This window comes from Pelmatolapia mariae, linkage group LG17 (assembly GCF_036321145.2).
Source record: "Pelmatolapia mariae isolate MD_Pm_ZW linkage group LG17, Pm_UMD_F_2, whole genome shotgun sequence".
Classification (NCBI taxonomy): Eukaryota; Metazoa; Chordata; class Actinopteri; order Cichliformes; family Cichlidae; genus Pelmatolapia; species Pelmatolapia mariae.
In genome coordinates this window covers 231,503-253,442 of record NC_086242.1, presented here as the reverse complement: position 1 = coordinate 253,442, position 21,940 = coordinate 231,503, and the positions used below count along the sequence as shown (strand labels likewise).

At 42.4% G+C, this 21,940-nt stretch overlaps 1 protein-coding gene across 11 annotated transcripts in view; it reads left to right on the top strand.

Moving 5' to 3' along the window:
* Window positions 1-21,940, top strand: part of LOC134615971 (pleckstrin homology domain-containing family A member 5-like) — a 174,342-nt gene that overhangs the window by 126,162 nt on the left and 26,240 nt on the right. For 6 of the 11 annotated variants that reach the window (XM_063460676.1, XM_063460680.1, XM_063460675.1 and 3 more), the window contains 6 exons: window positions 8,794-9,080; window positions 9,570-9,808; window positions 10,655-10,738; window positions 11,893-12,012; window positions 16,311-16,364; window positions 20,021-20,101. In XM_063460676.1, coding sequence (XP_063316746.1) covers window positions 8,794-9,080; window positions 9,570-9,808; window positions 10,655-10,738; window positions 11,893-12,012; window positions 16,311-16,364; window positions 20,021-20,101 — 865 coding nt within the window. The remainder of the gene's footprint in view (window positions 1-8,793; window positions 9,081-9,569; window positions 9,809-10,654; window positions 10,739-11,892; window positions 12,013-16,310; window positions 16,365-20,020; window positions 20,102-21,940) is intronic. The other 5 variants (XM_063460678.1, XM_063460677.1, XM_063460681.1 and 2 more) reach the window with 5 other exon arrangements.

Genomic DNA, 21,940 nt, shown 5'->3' with positions numbered 1-21,940 from the left:
GGTGTAACACACTTCACTGCTGAATATACATTTCTATTTTTTTATTTATCTTTTTTCCATTTTGTGGGCTCAGAGGACTAAATGATTGTGTTATTTCTAGATCGTAAAGATCAAAGCTCTTAGTGTTTGTCATGTGGTAAATGGCCAGTGACTTTTTTCCACCATCAAGTGTGGGATCTACCAAGATGCTCTGTCCCCACTGCTGCTCTGCATAGGCCTGAACCCCCTCAGTGAGATCATTGACAAGACTGGCTACGGATACCGACTACGGAAAGCAGCAATCTTGAGCCACCTCCTGTACGTGGATGACATCAAGCTGTATGCCAAGAGTGAACGAGACATTGATTCACTGATCCACACTACCAGGATATACAGCAATGATATCGGAATGTCGTTCGGACTGGAGAAGTGTAGTCAGATGATAACAAAGAGAGGGAAGGTAGTCAGAACTGAGGGGATCCAACTACCAGACGGCAACATTGCAGACACAGAGTACATGGGAAAGCTAGGAAAGCTGCAACCATCTATCAACACCTACACCCTGCCCGTGATCAGGTACCCTGCTGGGATAGTAAGTTGGCCAAAGGAGGAGGTAGAAGCCACTGTCATGAAGACAAGAAAGCTCCTGACGATGCATGGAGGGTTTCAGGGGTCCATCACAGCAGGCCAGACCCCAGGTGTAGGCTGTGTAAAGATGCCCCAGAGACAATCCAGCACATAACAGCAGGGTGCAAGATGCTAGCAGGCAGGACATACATGGAACGCCATAACCAAGTGGCCGGCATAGTGTACAGGAACATCTGTGCCGAGTATAACCTGGAAGTCCCGAGGTCAAAATGGGAGACGCCCCCAAGGGTGGTGGAGAATGACCGAGCTAAGATCCTGTGGGACTTCCAGATACAGACGGACAAAATGATGGTGGCTAACCAACCGGACATAGTGGTGGTAGACAAACAGAAGAAGACGGCCGTAGTGATCGATGTAGCGGTTCCCAATGACAGCAACATCAGGAAGAAGGAACACGAGAAGCTGGAGAAATACCAAGGGCTCAGAGAAGAGCTCGAGAGGATGTGGAGGGTGAAGGTAACAGTGGTCCCTGTGGTAATCGGAGCACTCGGTGTGGTGACTCCCAAGCTAGGCGATGGAGAGATATAGAGATGGTTCCCAAATTCTAAGTTTTTGCTTGCTTGCTTGTTTGTTTGTTTAGCCTGTCTTGTCTGGCAGCTTTCGCAATCAGAATTGTAATCAGTAATTTTCCAAGATGAGCTCTACAAATTCACTACAGCCTGTTGTTCATGTGTTATTTTTATCTGCTTATCTATTCATTTCTATCAGTCTTATTTATATTATTACAGTTATGTCTAAGCTGACAGGCAGGAGGTAAAAAAGGAGAAAATACAATAACAGAATAGAGCATGAATACAAAAGCAACTGATCGCCAACTGCTGGACTTGTAATGGTGACATTATGTTTAGTTTAACTATTTAACGTTTTACAGAAGAGCTTTCTTCCTTTCTACCATGTCATAGTGCTGGGATGGATTCAGGATCAAGGGTAACTTGATCTGTTGTGCATGTGTTCAGTTTGGAGGCTCGGTTTTCCTAAATGGATTTATCGAGTTAAGACAAGGACTGGACAGTAACCCATGTTTAGATAACCTTCTGTGTGCTCACATATTGTGCTGACATATTCTTCCATCCTGACCTTCTTCAGTGTTTCCCTTAGTTCGTTATTTTTAAGGACCATACAGTTGTTTGTAAATTTGAATTAGGAGGAGGCCATTTACATGGAAAGGGAAAGACCATCTCTGAATGGAGGAGGGGGCCTAAGGGTACATCTGTCACCATCTTACAATGCTGTGATTGCAGCCATTCCCCAACTCTCTGTGAATGGGACTCATGGTTATTGATCAGTGGTTGTTGATCAATGGTCATTAGAATTTGCATGTTAATGATCATAAACTGACCTCCCAGCCCATTGTTCATCAGTGGTGCTGGTTTGAGTCATTGTGGAAATGTACTGGTTATAAAGTTGCAAACCTGCAGTCAGCTGAGACTGAAGACGTCACCTGATGATGAAGAAACGTTTCTCAGGGCTGGACTGGCCATCGGGCATACCGGGCATTTGCTCGGTGGGCTGCTCGTGATTTTTCGTTTTTATGGGCCGATGGGGTTTTATTTCTTTTCTTTTTTTTTTTAACGGTATAAATGAATGGTGGTGGATTGGCCAGTGGGTCATGATCGACTCTGGGCTGGACCAATTACAGTCGAGGAGGTCGAACTTTAAAGTTGAGGTGAAAAGGAACGCGATTTGTGCCGTACTACTTCAGGTAGAAAGTTGCTAATTCAGTCATGAAACTGATCAATGATCAGCTGATCGGCTTTTCTCTGCTCCAGAAAGAGGAAACCAGCGGATGTCGCGCTAAACAACAGCAGCACGTTTAAGCTTGATCAACTGTTGTTAGCATTTATTTAATATTCATTTCTAGTATCAGCTGATGTTTGCTGGAGCCACAGCTGTAAAGCTGCTGGTCATGATGTCGGTTTGGATATGTGGTGAGAGGGAAACATGAAGATGAAACCAGGAGATGTCCTTACTGAATCATCAGAGCTGAACAGGTGATGGAGAAACAGGTTTACCTTTTAGGTGACATGAATGAGTTGAAGTTATGAACTGTTTCTGAGAGACAAATAACACCTGACAGCTGGTAACCGTGCAGGGGCGGGTCTAGCAAAGTTTTGCCAGGGGGGCCAGGTAGGGCATTAACAGGGAAAGGGGGGCACAAAGAAATACCTTTCTTTCTTATTCTCATTTAAAATGTCTCGTTTTTAATAAATAATTATCTGAATCTTAAAACCAAAGTTTTCATCTGATGTAAAATGTATAGAAATCCATTATTGTATTCAGTAAATATTAAGTCTAGTATATTTCCTAGTAAGTTATAGTATTCTTTCCTTTGGGAAGGTACCACCTGTGCAGTCTGCAATTCTGTTGAAGAAAGATGTTGAATCTATTTAATTCCTGGAGAAAAATAATAGATTTCTGTGCATTTGTTTTATACGTGCATTAAATTAAAAACGTTTTTGTCAATTAAGCATCTCGAGGCAGAGGGTGGGGGAGGGGTTCCCCATTTTTTACTTTTCTTTTTTTGCTGGGAGTTGGCAACCCTATTAGTGAGGTATATGTAATTATAAATTAGGTTGTTTTATATTTTTGCTAAGTACTGTTTACAATAGCAGAATATGGAGGATGGTGTAGGGTTAGGTTTATTACTAGAAAGCGAAAATTTCAGAAGAAATTTTAAGTGTGCCTATGCCGCTGGTAAACAGTGTAGTTTGCCATTCATACAGCTACAGAGAGCAAAACTCAGCAGAGCAGCCATTCTCCACCATGAACTATGGTAAAAACAAACACCGCTCGCACCTCACAGATGACAGCTTACAATTTTGGGTAAAGATGAAGTGACTTTGTACAGCCCCGATTTGCAGACGCTGTGCACATAGTTTCATGAGCAGAAGTCCCATTGTACCACGGCAGACCCGACAATGTTTGCATGAACACGCTTTGAAGCATTACGTTATGGACCACTTTTCACACATGGTTGGTGTACCCACACAGCCGGCTGTAGCTTTTCAACTCACAGCCTGACACACACCCAAAAAACAGCCGAGAGAGCACAGACTACGCCAGAGAGGCGTGATTGCAGATGCCGCTCAGGTGGGTCCACCTCCCCTGCAGCGGCACTGCAGACCACGCCCCGCCACACACATCAATCACGTAAAATAAATATTTATGCACTTTTGCATTCACTTTTTGTTTTTTGTTATTTTTACACAGTGTTCTGAATGATTAACAATGGTCTACAGACAATCTTGTGTATTATTATACAAACTTTGGTTGTAAGATGCCCTACCTGGCCCCCTGGCAAAAGCTTTGCTAGATCCGCCCCTGCACAGTTACCAGCTGTCAGCTAAATAAAAAAGGAGCTTGGTGTTTATTTCTCTCAGAAACAGTTCATAACTTCCCTTCAACTCATTCATGTCACCTAAAAAAAAGGTAAACCTGTTTCTCCATCACCAGTTCAGCTCTGATGATTCGGTAAGGTCATCTCCTGGTTTCCACCAAACTACACCTAAACTCGGTTTATATCTGACCCAAATAGAGTGCAGTTCATAACTTCTTACCTGAAATTCAGTTCACCTCACGCTCTGACCGGCAGCCGCCTGCTTCTCCTGCCTTCGGTTTCCCTGATCCACGATCTACCACCGGTTGATCGGCGGTCGCCTCGTTCCCTGCATGCTCTGTCTGACACACACCGGTGGATAGCTGCCCTCGGTTGTAGCTCCGCGTCAGCGACCACCAAACAACTCAGTTATTTTTTCCACATCGACCAGCATCTGGACAATCCACCGCCTTTCACTGTTTGTACCGTTACTAAAAAAAACCCCTCATCGGCTCATAAAAACGAAAAATAAGTCCAGCTATGACCCTGAGTCAAAAAGACAGCCAGTTAGCTAGCTAGCTGTCTAGCTCTTTGCAGGCACCGAAACCATCAGAGCTAATATGGGATGTCTTGGTAACACGAGCACATATTTGAAGTTTACATCTGGCCAATCCACCACCTTTCACTGTTTATACCGTTACTAAAATGAATAAATAAATAAATCATTTATTTATTTAAAATAAGTCCAGCTGTGACCACGAGACTTTACGAAGGACCGGGTGTGAAACCAGAGTAAGCCGCTCTCACTGTCATCCAGGCCGGCTGTAGCTTGTTAGCAAAGCCGCGCTAGCCACACTAGCCAGCTAGCCTCAAGCAGAAACGACATCGTCAGAACATTGTCGCTAATATGGGATGTTTTGACAAAATGAGCAGATATTTGAAGTTTACACACCTATATTCTCGCCTGAAAATATCTTAAAAGTTTATTTTGTGACCTAGAAACAGTATTAAGAGGAAAATAAAAACTAAGTGATGGCCGCCATTGTTTGACTCGGCAGAGGCGTGCTATGAATTGTGGGATATTGAGTTTTCCACCAAGCATTACCGTAACTATTGAATGATTTGCGCAACCTTAAAAATTCCAATGGCTCCTGAAAGCAGCGACGCTGTGCGCACCGTTGATATTGTCATCATTACGGTAATCCAAATAAGGGTAGACAGGCCGTACTACTCCCGGCATACCACTAGAGAGAGCCAACACACCACAAATGAAGTTTGAAATTTGTATCAGTGGGACCAAAAGATGGAGCCAACACACCACAAATGAAGTCTGTTTCTATGGCGCCAAAAGAAGAATCTTTCTAAATTTGCACTAAAATATTAATATTTAAAAAACTATAAAAGTCATAAACACCAAAAGTGTATACCATACTAGTCCAGCTCCAGCCGCACAAAATGATCTAACATATGTAACCCTATTGTCAAAACTGTTTGGCAGAGAAGCGCGGGAAAATTTTCACTAAAATATTAATATTTAAAAAACTATAATAGTCATAAACACCAAAAGTCATAGCACACCATTCCTGATCCAGCCGCACAAAATGAGGTAACATATATGAAGCTTGTCTCAAAACTGCGAGGCGAGATTCGCTGCAAAATTTCAGGCGGAAACTGAAGAATAATAATAATAATAATAATAATAACTAGAAAGCGAAAATTTCAGAAGAAATTTTAAGTGTGCCTATGCCGCTGGTAAACAGTGTAGTTTGCCATTCATACAGCTACAGAGAGCAAAACTCAGCAGAGCAGCCATTCTCCACCATGAACTATGGTAAAAACAAACACCGCTCGCGCCTCACAGATGACAGCTTACAATTTTGGGTAAAGATGAAGTGACTTTGTACAGCCCCGATTTGCAGACGCTGTGCACATAGTTTCATGAGCAGAAGTCCCATTGTACCACGGCAGACCCGACAATGTTTGCATGAACACGCTTTGAAGCATTACGTTATGGACCACTTTTCACACATAGTTGGTGTACCCACACAGCCGGCTGTAGCTTTTCAACTCACAGCCTGACACACACCCAAAAAACAGCCGAGAGAGCACAGACTACGCCAGAGAGGCGTGATTGCAGATGCCGCTCAGGTGGGTCCACCTCCCCTGCAGCGGCACTGCAGACCACGCCCCGCCACACACATCAATCACGTAAAATAAATATTTATGCACTTTTGCATTCACTTTTTGTTTTTTGTTATTTTTACACAGTGTTCTGAATGATTAACAATGGTCTACAGACAATCTTGTGTATTATTATACAAACTTTGGTTGTAAGATGCCCTACCTGGCCCCCTGGCAAAAGCTTTGCTAGATCCGCCCCTGCACAGTTACCAGCTGTCAGCTAAATAAAAAAGGAGCTTGGTGTTTATTTCTCTCAGAAATAGTTCATAACTTCCCTTCAACTCATTCATGTCACCTAAAAAAAAGGTAAACCTGTTTCTCCATCACCAGTTCAGCTCTAATGATTCGGTAAGGTCATCTCCTGGTTTCCACCAGCCGCTTCTACAGCTGTGGCTCCAGCAAACATCAGCTGATACTAGAAATTAAAATCAAATGAATTCTAACAACAGCTGATCAAGCTTAAACGTGCTGCTGTTGTTTAGCGCAATAAACAAACAAGAGAGAAAAGCCGATCATTGATCAGTTTCATGACTGAAGTTTGAACAGGCGAGAGAATGACAGGGGAGGTTGTCATAAAGTTCAACATCAGTAACTTAGCGCGCACACAGCTGTATAGAAACTCCGTCGTGCTAGCTAGCACGCAGTACGAGTTATTATAACTGATTGTAAAAAGTCAGCACAACGAAAATAAACTACACCTAAACTCGGTTTATATCTGACCCAAATAGAGTGCAGTTCATAACTTCTTACCTGAAATTCAGTTCACCTCACGCTCTGACCGGCAGCCGCCTGCTTCTCCTGCCTTCGGTTTCCCTGATCCACGATCTACCACCGGTCGATCGGCGGTCGCCTCGCCGCCTCTTATGTCTCGTTCCCTGCATGCTCTGTCTGACACACACCGGTGGATAGCTGCCCTCGGTTGTAGCTCCGTGTCAGCGACCACCAAACAACTCAGTTATTTTTTCCACATCGACCAGCATCTGGACAATCCACCGCCTTTCACTGTTTGTACCGTTACTAAAAAAAAACCCTCATCAGCTCATAAAAACAAAAAATAAGTCCAGCTATGACCCTGAGTCAAAAAGACAGCCAGTTAGCTAGCTAGCTGTCTAGCTCTTTGCAGGCACCGAAACCATCAGAGCTAATATGGGATGTCTTGGTAACACGAGCACATATTTGAAGTTTACATCTGGCCAATCCACCACCTTTCACTGTTTATACCGTTACTAAAATGAATAAATAAATAAATCATCGGTCCATTTAAACGAAAAATAAGTCCAGCTGTGACCACGAGACTTTACGAAGGACCGGGTGTGAAACCAGAGTAAGCCGCTCTCACTGTCATCCAGGCCGGCTGTAGCTTGTTAGCAAAGCCGCGCTAGCCACACTAGCCAGCTAGCCTCAAGCAGAAACGACATCGTCAGAACATTGTCGCTAATATGGGATGTTTTGACAAAACGAGCAGATATTTGAAGTTTACACACCTATATTCTCGCCTGAAAATATCTTAAAAGTTTATTTTGTGACCTAGAAACAGTATTAAGAGGAAAATAAAAACTAAGTGATGGCCGCCATTGTTTGACTCGGCAGAGGCGTGCTATGAATTGTGGGATATTGAGTTTTCCACCAAGCATTACCGTAACTTTTGAATGATTTGCGCAACCTTAAAAATTCCAATGGCTCCTGAAAGCAGCGACGCTGTGCGCACCGTTGATATTGTCATCATTACGGTAATCCAAATAAGGGTAGACAGGCCGTACTACTCCCGGCATACCACTAGAGAGAGCCAACACACCACAAATGAAGTTTGAAATTTGTATCAGTGGGACCAAAAGATGGAGCCAACACACCACAAATGAAGTCTGTTTCTATGGCGCCAAAAGAAGAATCTTTCTAAATTTGCACTAAAATATTAATATTTAAAAAACTATAAAAGTCATAAACACCAAAAGTGTATACCATACTAGTCCAGCTCCAGCCGCACAAAATGATCTAACATATGTAACCCTATTGTCAAAACTGTTTGGCAGAGAAGCGCGGGAAAATTTTCACTAAAATATTAATATTTAAAAAACTATAATAGTCATAAACACCAAAAGTCATAGCACACCATTCCTGATCCAGCCGCACAAAATGAGGTAACATATATGAATCTTGTCTCAAAACTGCGAGGCGAGATTCGCTGCAAAATTTCAGGCGGAAACTGAAGAATAATAATAATAATAATAAATCCGACGAATAGTAATATGTGTGCCTCTTGGCATAGGCACACATAATAATAATAATAATAAATCCGACGAATAGTAATATGTGTGCCTCTTGGCATAGGCACACATAATAAAGGCTTTATGGCTTTTCCTATAATACCATGATGGGCCGGTCACTAGTCAAAATGCCCGGGCTGGTTTTTTGGCCCAGTCCAGGCCTGACGTTTCTCCCACTGAAAACGTCCAGATGAACAGAATCAACCTTTTGTTACTGTACATCCAGCACTTTAGTAACAGGTGTCACAAAGTTGACATTTCAGACAAATCAGAATCTCTCACTTTGTAAGAAATGCCGTCTCTCCAAACACAGAATCCAGACACCGAGTGAAGGCCAGCATTCCAGCCTTCCCTGCAGTAGGGACAAACTAAAAGAGCTATATGCATTTTTTTCTTATTTTCCAGTGTTACATCGTACCAGACTTTACCAAGAAACATGCCCAGCCACCGTACCCAGATTGTACCCCGCTACCCTCAGGGGTACCGCACACTGCCCCGCAACAGCATGATGAGGCCTGAAAGCATTTGCAGTGTGGCAGGCTCGGTATATGACCGGGCCCTCCATCCAGCCTCCACGTCTGCTGTTAGCACAACAGAGAAGAGAAAATCAATGAGGGATGACACAATGTGGCAGCTCTATGAGTGGCAGCAGAGGCAGGCCTTCTCCAGGCAAAGTCTGGCTCAGCCACCAGGTACACTTTTACAAATAACATCGATTTATTTTCTGAAGTTGTATAAATGGTGCCTTTTCTTTTGTTAGAAAGAACACATGACACAGATGGGCTGCAGCAGACCATGACAGACAGTAACCATCTGTCAGAGAGGATGTGGCTGTGGGGTTGTGAGACAGCCTTATTGACAATTCCATGTTGTCTAAAACAATATTTCACTTTTTTAACAAAATGTATGTCATTTAATCAGATCAGCATTTTTTGAGCTAAGAAACATGAGTGGCTATAGAAATCTTTAAAGAGAAACCTCTTAGGTCCTGTCAGGCAGTTTTAATCATGGCCTGAATGGTTTGTTGTGCCAAACACGTTTGCTTTTCCAAGAGGAGCTCTGTAGACTCCCTGCATCCTGTCTGCCCTGGATAAGCTGCTCCAGTTGTATAAGCGTTGCAGGTAAATGTTCTGGTAAGCCAATAGTGACACGTTCTCCTGTGTTGTTGTTTGTGCTTCCAGGTGTGGGTCATTATGGCACACTGCCCAGCATTAAGACCATGGGCAACATCTCCCAACATGCCGTGGCGCACTCCATTCCCACTTCCCCATCTCATGGCTCTCTGGCTCTGTACAGCACATTCTCCCCTTCTCGTCAGCAGGTTGCTCAAAATCATAGTAGCTCCCACTCTGAGGTTTCTTCGCCCATATTGAGGGGGGACGTGACTCTTGACCGCCGGCACAGGACACACCTTGCGAAGGTAACGGTCATGGCATAGGAAATCCATTTAAATATTAAGCTTTCATCATGCAGGACGTTCAATACAAAACTAAGGTATACCAAAATCCAGTGCTCTAGGGTGCAGCTGCTAAACTGTAGCAGAGGCTACTTGGTTTAAACAGTAATAAGTAGAGTGAAGCTGTTTTGCTCGGTCCATTCTTGGCATTAACATGGACTGGCTTTAGGGTGTTCCTGAGGAGATAGTAGGTGTAAGCAGCACTACAGGAGCATTAACAAATGATATGACCGGTATGACTCTGACAGAGAGGGATCCATAAACAGGGCTGTGAAAGCTAAAAGGCAGGAGGCAAAAAATCAGAAAGAAAAAGGAAATGTACGTGTATGTGTGTTTGTCACGAAATGTGCTTGATAAAGAGGGTGAGAAGCCTCCTCCAGCTCTTCTGGGGAAATAACACGGCATTCCCAAGCCAGCCAAGAGATGTAATTTTTGTAGCATGTCATGGGTGTGCCCCAGAGCTTCCTCCCAGTGGGATATGCCTGGAAAACCTCACGTAGGAGGCCCTCAGGAGTCATCCTTGTCAGATGCCTGAACCACTTCAGCTGGCTTCTTCCAATATGGAGGAATATAAAGATGTTTTGATTTCAGAAATATACAAGAGAAAAGATGAGGAAAAAGAGGAGCGACCAAAACCTTTGGAAAAACTGAAAAGCTCAGGTCTGATGTTTGTCAACATGTCATCTACAGTTTACAGAGGTTTCATACAGCTGAGCAAATATCTCAGGTTTCATTTCCTGCAGTAGCTACATGTGACAGAGATTAGGAACACTGCCTTAAGTGAATGTGATGAACTCTGTCCTCTTCTAGTACGGATACACACCTGATCGACGATCCATTGCAGTTGGCATCCCATCTCAGACTATCACTCCACAGTCTCTGCAGGGCAAGACGGTAAGCAACACCATGACATGTGTGCTCCGCTTCCAGTATTAAAGAGTGACATCTGTGTTTTGCTTTGATCAACTATAAAATGTTGATGGTTAAACATTTTGCAGTGGTTTCTACACAGCTGTGTGCAGTTCAGTTTTGGCACGGTGGTGTGTTGTTTTATTTTAATGGGTGCCAGTCTACATCGTCCTGGAGTCTTTGTACATCACACCATAAATAGCAACCAAATGAAGAGCTCACTGGCGAGTAAGCCTCTGGTAAAGTCATTAGGTCAACGAGAGCCTGCCACATTTTCAGGAACTAGAGTTCACGTGTTTAATTTCACCACAGGGTGATTTATTTGTAGTTTGATTTTCTCATTTGAAGCACATTAAAAGTTTTTGGCTGTCAGTTATATCAGGACAATAATGCCTGCTCTGCACTGTAACTGCTCCAGTAAAATCCTCAGAGATCGTATGACATTTATGCACAAATGACTATATCTTCATTTTTTAATGTCCAGCAGAGTGTGTGTGTGTGTGTGTGTGTGTGTGTGTGTGTGTGTGTGTGTACGGGTTCGTACTATCCTGGTGGGGACCAAAATCTGACTTTTACTATCCTGGTGGGGACTTTCTGCACCGTGGGGACCAAAATCCAGGTCCCCTCGGGGTTGAAAGCAATTTTCACACTCAAAATGCGGTTTTACTGTCAGGGTTACAATTAGGTTATGGTTAGGTTTAGGGTAAGGGTTAGGGTTAGGCATTCATTTTTAATGGTTAGGGTTAGGGTAAGGGGCTAGGGAAAGCATTATGTCAATGGGATGTCCCCACGAGGATAGCAAACCAGACATGTGTGTGTGTGTGTGTGTGTGTGTGTGTGTGTGTGTGTGTGTGTGTGTGTGTGTGTGTGTGTGTGTGTGTGTTGGTCTTTGCTCTGAAGTTGTGTCTTAGGCACCATGTGTGGCGACAGTGTGAAGCTCTGAGCTCACACTGAATCAACAGAGATGTCGTAGCGTTTCACACAGTGTCATTCTACCTTCACAATAAGGACTCATCTCGTGTTGATAAATACATTATCTTGTAATGCTGGAATTATGTTGCCTTTAATTTGTTCTAGCAAATGAGCATTCTGCCAGAAATCCATTGCAGTGGTTCTCCTCTGTGTGTTGCTCTGTGCAGCCGGAGGAGCTGACACTGCTGCTGATCAAGCTTCGCCGGCAGCAGGCGGAGCTCAACAGCCTGCGGGAACACACAGTAGCTCAGCTAATGGCCGTTGGTATGGAAGGGCACAACGCAAAGGTCAGCTGTGTGTGTATGTGTTTGTGCATGCACGTATTTGTGCTTTCCCAGCCAAGCAGTCAAAACACACACTGTGTGCATTTGTATGTATCTGCAAGAGGACCGCTATTCATTGTCTGGTTTAGACGTCGTGTCTGCTCGGTTTGGAAAAATCTTCTGTTTTGGTTTAAATCATAGACTGTATGTAAAAGATGTCACCTCCATCATTTGGATTTGGCATCTCGATGGCTCGGTGTTATCCTGTAACCACGGCTACGTTGACTTTTGTGTTGCAAAAAGTGACCATATTTTGACAAAAGACGATAGCTCTAAGATTAGCGAGCTGTGTGGATAAACTGTATTGGTGCTGCACGTAGACACAAATGCCAGTTAGTGCTAACTAGCAGACTCATAAAATACTGACTGTCAAATAATTCAAAACTGTTTCACGAGGTCCCTCAAACTTGGTCTTCATGTTCATGGAGTTAGACGGCAATCAGCTGGCTGTATTGATTCACCTCCCTAACTTTAAGCACAACCAGGATCCAAAAGGATGCGGCAGGAAAGCACTGCACAGTTCTTATGAAAGGGAAAACTGTCCACAGGGAATCAAACTATTTTTCTAGGAAACTGTCAAGTTGGGAATTTTAACATGGAAATCTATGGGAATTGACTAACTTTTGTAACTACTCAAAAGTGCCTAATAGATGAGCAGCAGTTTGGTTATATATATATCCTTTCACAGTATTAGTGTTCATTTAAAATATTAACCACGTTTCCTCCATTTGCTGGGATCTAATATATGATTCGTTGAAAAGGTAAAAGTTGCAAAGTTAAAACCAGTTATGAGCGATGAATGTCTGCTGACTTCACTGAGTGGCAGTAAGTAGTTCAAGCTTTGTGCAACCAGTGAATGATTTGCTGAACAAATAACTGGTCTGAATCTTTTAACCAAGCTTCTATCTCAGTACATTGAAGAGAACTCTATGCTTACCTCTTTTTTATTTAAACACAAAGAAACCGTGTCACTGTGGAGTATTGTTGTGGCATTAATGGTGGATGGGTTTGTCCAGTCGCCCTAACTACCTCCCAATCATCCAGGTGTCTTCCCTCCAGACAAAAGAAAAGAAACCTGAATAGCCAAATCCCATCAGTCCCACCTGTAGCTCCCCCGTGGATCGTGGCACTTGTAATTTCTGGGATTATTTTAGTAGCCTTGACAGCAGGCTCCAATTAAAGGTTATTTTTGAATGCCAGGGCAGCCTGTATGAGCTGTTTACAGGAATAAAGAATAATGCTCAGACTATTACCTTTACTATTTCACAAAAGCTTAAAAGGTCCATTTCCACAATTTAGACTTTAATTGCAGGAAATGTTATCAAAGAAGTTTAGCAGGAGACGAAGCAAACAAACAAAATCAAATAGTAAAAATCACAAAACAATCAAATCACTTGAATACTTATCTAACTAACCTGCTCTGAGCTGAGTTTGTTCTTGTCTTTGGTGAGGAGAGCTTGGATGAGCACATCCTTTGCAGATTGTTTTATTTTATTTCTATTTCTATAATGTACATAACTCACCCACTTGCTGCACATAATGTCCTCCTTGTATAAACTCATTCACTGTATATAAGTTCTGTCTGTGTTTTTTCTTTGCACAGTCGAGGAGCGTATCAGGTCACATTTCACAGCGTGTTATGCCTGTATAACTATGCACAGGACAAATAAAGAATCTTGAATCACAACTAGGCCCAAAGATGCACTTATCCCCATGATAATCAGCCAATAGGAAAGCAGCATTCAGTCGAAGTGTGATGTGGTCAATTCGACCATCTAACACAGCAAAAATGAGCAGATGAAAAGACAAAATCCCAAAGTCGATTAATGAGTTCACAGGTTGGACTTCGGTTCCCCCTCTCGCGTCTCTGTGGGAAGTTTAAACGGTGACGTGTTTAGATCCAATGTTCTGACCTGCTCATCGCACAGAAGACTAAAGGAAGAATCTCTTTTACACCCCACATTTATACCTGCTCACCCGTCCTCCACCTTCCTTCACCGGACGTCTAATAAAGTTGTTGACATGTAATCATCCGATGTCCACCCACAACTCATCTATCTGACTTACATGGTTTAACAAAAGTCTAAACTTTAAAATCAGTAAAATCATTTCATTTCATTTTCTTTGTTATTCTTAACATAAAGAATTCACGTTTAAACATTCAGTAACATAATCTCTTCATAATTCAAATACAGAGGAATACTTTGTTTTACTTTTTAAAACAAAGTGTTTAGTAAGTGTTTAGCTGTGATGGTCACACGACACGTGCATGACGAGTTCTGCTTTGAGCCCCTCAGTATGTATGTTGTATCTGTCTTCTTTTAAGAAGTTATTCCACGCTGCGTGTGGAGATGGCGTGACAGATATTCCACCGTCATGCCGTGAATTTAGTTTGTAGGCCTGAACTTACTGCGTGAGCTCAAGCGTTTCAAACTATAAAACTGAAGGAGGCGAGTGAGGCCCCAGAGTGCAGACTGTGATAAACTAAAGACGTGTCATTAATTCATCAAGTGTGGGTATCCACAGACGCTAAAACACACACTAGGGCTGTGGGACACTGGAGCGCTGAAGTGACAGCAGGACAGAACTTAACTAACCACAAGGCACGCAAGCCGAAGGACGAGCAAAAATAAGATGGGAAGTACAGAACACGACAGAAAGGGAAAACGGAGCTACAACTGACACAGAGACGTGACTAAGATGAACACAAGCAGGAACTGACTAAGAAACTAAACCAGAAAACAATGGAAATGCTAAACTCAGTCTACGAGAGCGATAACAGAAGTTTAAGGAAGAACATTAAACACATCAGGAATGAGCATGGAATATCGAAACAAACACTAGAAAGCCACAAACATTTGGAGAGCGGACCCAGGAACATGACAAAAATAGATATCAGATTATAATATGAGTTAATTTAATGACTTATGCAAACATTTTGCTGAGCGGTTTGAGTTTATTCGGTTTAAATCGAGCTCTGGTTCGTTTTTCCTGCTGCAATTGGTTTGTCCAAGTGTGAACACAGAAATGGGTTGTGGACCAGAACAACCACACCAAGACGTGCTCTCGGTACGGTCCCAGAGGAACTCCAGAGTGGTGCATTTATGGTGGGAATGTGAACTGAACGAAACACCAAGTGAACTAAATTACAAGTTTCAGCTAAAAGCGTCCGTAGCCAAATATGCTTTGTATTCTCAGTGCAGGAAAGTACTATAGATCACGGCAAATGAACGTAAATGCTTTGTGTTCTCCAACAGTCCAGAACACAGCACCGTCTTCCTGTTTACTTTTGTTGCTCCCGCCCCAGACACATCTGGCCAATGAGTGGGCTGAACTTTCCCACGTGGTTTGTAGTGTCACATTTTGGCTTGCTTGGAGTTCACGTGAATTTTTCCTTGTGTGAAAGTTTACAAATTCATCAGCTGATTGGGACCAGAATAAATAAGTGAAAACGCCCCTACAGGAAAGCTCTAAAAACCAAAGACAATAAAATGTGACTTCTACATTTTTACATCACGGTCACCTTGGTCAAGACTTATTTTAAATTTAGAGAGTGTGCCTACCAAAGCAAAGCCACAGCCTGATTTAATGTGGATCTCATCCAGTTTTTCAAATAACCAAAAGTTTAAGTTTGAAAAGGATGGAGTTGGACTGCCGATTCCAACAAGTCAGTCAGGTGGTGAAGAACGAAAAAGCTCTGAGTTGGTATAAAGGGGCTCCCAGCTGCCATCTCGCCACAGTCGTTTATGCTCCTCGCACATGCCTCCGGTAGAAAAAATGTCACAACCATGTGAAAGTTAAAGAAAAAGTCCGTAATGCTCCTGACAAACTGCAACTCCAAGTTTTTACAAAAATGCGTGTAATATAGACGTCGGTGATGTTTGTGCCGCGTTTCACCGAATTCTGAGTCACGACCGTCTGCACTGAAGTCCTGCTGAACTGGAGCCGTGTGCAAACAGAGTGCCTGCTCTATCATGTAACAGATTCATACAGATTATGTTGAGTGATATTTTTACTGGTTACTCATTACCAACTATTATTAAATTCTTACTCTGATCATTGCAACGAAGCCATAACAATATTTAGGGACGATTATACATAAACTGAGGTTAAGATTCAAATTCTTTGCTGTCATTCTCTCTTCTGTTTTTGTTAACTCTTCTTCTGTAACTTTGTCTTTTCCTTTCCTGCTTTTGCCTCAGTACTAATGTGTCTACCAAACTTTTCCTATTTCTTCTCTCCTTCCTTCTTGGCTACTGAAGACTGATGTTCTCTTCCATCATCTCCAGAGGAACCTAATATACCTGGAAAGTCAGGTGAGCACTCTGCTCCTCTTGTCTTAAATCAAATAAAACATTTTGTGAGTCATGGGAAGATCCAGTTTTCACTTACTGGAAGAGAACATTTGCTTGTTTCTAGAAAATTTTCTGTAAATGTACACACATTTACAATTATTTATTTTATCCTCTGCTTTATTTCTTTGCGTGTTTATTCAGAATCTTTCATTCTGGCGCTGAAATTGCATTACAAACTTCCTGCAGCATTTGTAGCACTTTTGCCCAATGCTTTGTTCAGTGGGCCAAATTGTAGATAGCTGTTGGGTTCAGTGACGTTAAGTATGTATGAAGTTTGAAGCTCAACTTGCAAAGACTTGAAACTGGTTGCGAATCATATATGAGTATGAAGTCTATATTATAATGCAGCTACTTGTTTGAATCAGCAGTTTGTGAAGCTATGAACACTACACTACTGTTAACTTATTCCTTGTCAGAAGCACTTTGTTACTGTGATGCAGTTATGTTGGATCATTAATTACTTTGATTCCAGATTTCAGTTGGATCTTTAAAAAAAGTCTGAACCTGTAGTGATATTTATCACCAGGTTTTATGTTTTTTATGACCTGCACACAGTGGGCTATTTAAGATTGTCAGGACGTTGACATCTCTGAGCACGTTCTTCTTCTTCAGCATGCTCATCCTTCTGGGAAAACATGTCATACCAGGATCAGGCATCTAAATGTGCTGTTTATTTTCAGCCTGTTAGGTAGGACTAGCCTTCCCTCTATTATTGAACAGGACTGCTCAGTGCTGAAAAGGTCATGTCCTTCTGTGAAAACAGTCTTTGTGGAGTTATTTTCAGTTTTCTTACAGTTATTCTCTGCCTTTATCTTTGCCTCACACCACATTTTATACAAGTATAAAGAAAAAAGAAAGAGAGGGAAACCACATCAGAGGCTGAATTGTCTACATGACTATTTAACATGAAACTACATGAAATTTTACCTTTAGATAGAAATGTAAAGAGTCTAACATCTAATACAGAAGTTAATGGACCCTAGAAAGCTTTATGGGCAGGTGCTTTGCATCATGGCCTCTAAAAACTCTGATACACTGTGTATAACAGCGGTCCCCAACCCCCGGGCCATGGACCGGTCCCGGTCCGTGAGTCGTTTGGTGCCGGGCCGCGAGAGTTGAGGCTTGGTGTGAAATTTATGGTTTTCAGGGTTTCTAGCGGTTTTTATCGTTAACTCTGTTTCCCTGGGTCTTTTCACGTGTGTTATGAATAAATCTTCTTTTTTTGGTACTAGTTTTATTTTGCTGTATTTATACGCGACACCTTAAAGGCCGGTCCGTGAAAATATCCGGTCTTTAAGTGATGGCCTGATGAATCCTGCCTCCCGGCCCTCTTTGTTTATTAAGGCTGCTGTGTTTTTAACATGTTTTAATACTTTGTATCTTGTTCTATTTAATTTGAACAAGCCCCTAAAAACAGTCAGTGATCACTGTCGGCCTCTCTCAGTTTTTATTGCCACTGATCATTTCATTAAAGATGAAAGAATTTACAGTTTTTAACTCTCAGTGATGCCACAGTGTTTGTTTGACTTTGGGAGCTGCAGCGTAGTTTGGGCCCAGGCACAGCTGATGACGTCACACTTAAAGACCGGATTGTTGAACATAAACCAGTCTGTGTCGCAAAAAACTGTTGGGGACTGCTGGTGTTTAACATGTCCTTACTTTCATGCTGCTGAAATTCGAAGCAAACTGATGTTCATTGTCTTTGCAAGTTGATATTCATTGTACGGGAGTTTTAAAGCCCTACACTATATTGCCAAAAGTATTTACACACCGATCGTGGCTCAAGAGTTGGGAGTTCGTCTTGTAATTGGAAGGTTGCCGGTTCGAGCCCCGGCTTGGACAGTCTCGGTCGTTGTGTCTTTGGGCAAGACACTTCACCCGTTGCCTACTGGTGGTGGTCAGAGGGCCCGGTGGCGCCAGTGTCCGGCAGCCTCGCCTCTGTCAGTGCGCCCCAGGGTGGCTGTGGCTACAATGTAGCTTGCCATCACCAGTGTGTGAATGTGTGTGTGAATGTAGTGTAAAGCGCTTTGGGGTCCTTAAGGACTAAGTAAAGCGCTATTTACCATTTACCCCTCCAAATCATCAAATCCAAATGTTCCAGTCACTTTCGTGGCCAAAGGGGTGTAAAGATTAAGCTCATAGGCATGCAGACTACTTGAGAACGGGTTGGTCTAAGGAGCTCAGTGAATTCCATCATGGTACCATGATATCGTGCCACCAGTGCACCCAGTACAGTTGTGAAATTTCCTTGCTGCTAAATAGTTCTCAGTCAACTGTCAGGGCTATTGGAACAAAGTGAAAATGATTAGAAATCGTAGAAACTCAGTCACAAAGTAGAGGCTACATAAAATCAAAGAGTAGGGTCAGCGGGTGCAGAAATGACCAATGTTCTGCAGAATCAGTCACTACAGACCTCTGACCTTCAGATTAGCTGAAAAACAGTGTCTAAAACCTTCATGTAATTGGTTTCCATAGCCGAGTATCTGCATCCAAGCCTTATATCACCGAGTGTAAAGCGTCAGATACAGTGGAGCGCCGTTGAGTGCTGAGTCACACTTTTCCGTCTGGCAGTCCGATGGAGGAGAGCGATATTTGCCTGACTGCATTTACCAATCGTAAAGTTTGTAAGATGGTATATAAGTATATAAGTTGGGATTTTTTCTTTTTCTTTTTTTTTTTTTGAGGAGTTCAGCTCCTTTTTCCATTGAAAGCAACTCTTAATGCTTCACCACACCAAAACGTTTTGGACAGTTTCATGCTCCCAGCTTTGTGGGATCAGTCTGGGGATTCCAGTTCCAATATAACTGCACACCAGTGCACAAAGTACGGTCCATAGAGACATTAGTGAGCGAGCTTGTTATGGAAGAGATTAACTGAAGAGTCCTGATCTCAACCTGATAGAACTCTTTTGAGATGAAAAAGACTGCGAGCCGGGCCAAGTCCAACATCAGTGTCTGCCCTCACAAATGCACATCTCAAAGAATGGCCAAAAAATTCCCATAAACACGTTTCTAAACCTCGTGGAAAACCTTCCCAGGAGAAAGGAAGCTGGTATAGCTGCAAAGGGAGGGCTGGCATCATATTTAACCCTATGGATTCAGAATGGGAAGTCACTCAAGTTCATATGCCTGTGAACGCAAGCAAGCAGATACTTTTGGCAACATAGTGTATGTGCATTAAATCTGTGATTAGGTCAATCCTGTAGTACCTCACCTGCGACAAATATCATTTGGTCCTTGGTCATACCTAGAAACCACTGAATCAATTAAGACTTGTGTTGTTTTTTTAATTACATCCAAAAATCCCAAAGCACCTCCTTGGAGAAATTAAAATATCATAAATATTGCTCTTTGGTTGTATACATGACCTGACATTTCTTTCCAGGTTATTATAGATTTGAGGTGAGAGTTAGGATTGATCAGAAAGGCTTTAGAGTAAGATTGGTCACTGAGAGGTGGAGTGAGAGTACACTAAACTGTCACAGGTGTGTTTATCCTACTTTTTGTCTTCTAGTTTTTGTTTACAAATCAGTTATTAAACAGTATTTCGTCCTCCAGCAACAGTTATAGCTGTGTTATTACATCACTGTATCTTCTTTCTCCACGGCGCTCCGCTAGACGAAGGAGAATGAGCCTCTAATCTTCATGATTCACACTATGATTGAGAACTCTGCACCAAGGCCACAACTCTACCAGCAAGTAAGGTCTTAGGCAGGTTCTGGCTTGAGTCACTGTGCAGGCATCTCTGTTAGGGACGTGTCACACAGTCACCATTCAGTTTATCTTTACATGCTGGAGCACCAAAGTTGCACAATTTCTTTTAACAAGTCATTTATTTATTCATTTTTAAAGTGAAAAATCCCCTCTCAACATGAAATATCAAACATTTAGAGGAGTATGCATTTATGAAACTATTGCTGCTGTTAAATCTTGGTCGTTTGGTTTTCTTATCCAAAATTTCCGTCCAAGTTATTTCTTGCAGAACTCTATATTTTTGAATGAAGTGGAGCAGACTCGAGCCAGATGTTTCCAGTAGTTGTCTATCCACATCATCCCCTCCACTGTTAACCTAGTTATCATGTTTTGGATGCAGTCAGTTGGTTCATCTGTCAGTTGTTCCACAGTGATCCTTCCTATGTGTCACCTATTGCAATGTTTGAAGTGTATGTGACGTTCTTTTTGTTTCCTGCACATCTCATTTCACTGCTTTCCTTTCTTTATGCACCTGGAACTGAGCATGATTTGTGGCTGCAATGACTGTCAGAGCGATGGCGTCTCCCGTCACACAGCAGTGTTTATTGTTGAGGTTTACTTTGGGAATGCTTGACTGGTTTAATGTGTTTGTATTACAGGTTTGTTTTTGGGAAAACTAAAAAACTGACATGACATTTTAGGAAACCGTGTCAGATTTCTTTACAAGAATACCAATGAATCTGTATATGGGTAGAAGCAGAAGGACACAGTTGGTCAATCTCTGTTGACTGAACAGTCCACAAACACAAAAGTGAAAAGGACAGTCGATGTTTTAGGTTGAGTTATAAGCTGGAACTGCTCTATATTGCCAAAAGTCTTCACTAACCCATCCAAACCGCTGAATTCATGTATAGTCGTTTTACACAGGCTTATAAAGTCAACCACCAAGGCATGCAGAGTGTTTGTGAAACAATGGTTGCTTTCAGGAGCTCAGTGAAGTCCAGTTTAGTACTGTGATAGGATGGGGCCTGGATGATTGAGCGTACATCGAGACATAGTGCACAGAGGCTGGCAGCTTTCTGCTGAGTCAACCTCCACAGACCTCCAAACTTCAGATTAGCTAGAGAGCAGAGCGCAGAGAACTTCCTGTGGGTTCCTGTGACCAAGCAGCTGCATTCAAGCCTTACATCATTCAAGCACCATTCAAAGTGTCAGTGGTGTAAAGCACACTGCCGCTGTACTCTAGAGCAGTGGAGATGTGCTCTCTGGAGTGATGAATCATGCTTCTCCATTTGGCAATCCAATGAACGAGTCTGGGTTTGGTTGTTGTCAGGAGAACTGTACTTGCCTGACTGCATTGTGCCAAGTTTGGTGGAGGGGGGATTATGGCACTATTCATGCTTCAGCGAATTGAGACATTTTGGTCTTTGGGTGCTGAACATTTCATGCTCCCAACTTTGTGGAAACACTCATTAGTCACGAAAAGTAGAATCTCTCGTAATCTGGGAATCACGCTTTTACTCTGCACACAGTTAATGGTGCCTTCAAATTTTCCTTGTCACAAGACCACAACATGCTTGATTTGGCATGTGCCCTTTTTGATGCACCCCCAAAGGAACTAGCAGCCATTTGCTTGCTAAGTGAATTTATAAACCATTGCACTGTGGATCTGCAGTGACAGCAGCAGAGATCATTAGAGCAGGAATGTTTTCAACACACTGAAGCTTTCCCTGAGACCACAGTTTGGTAATTTTACATTTCTGTTTATGCACAAACTAAACAGACAGGTAGAAAATGTTAGTCAGTGAGCTTTACAGGTGATATTAGGTGAGGTTTTTGTTGTTT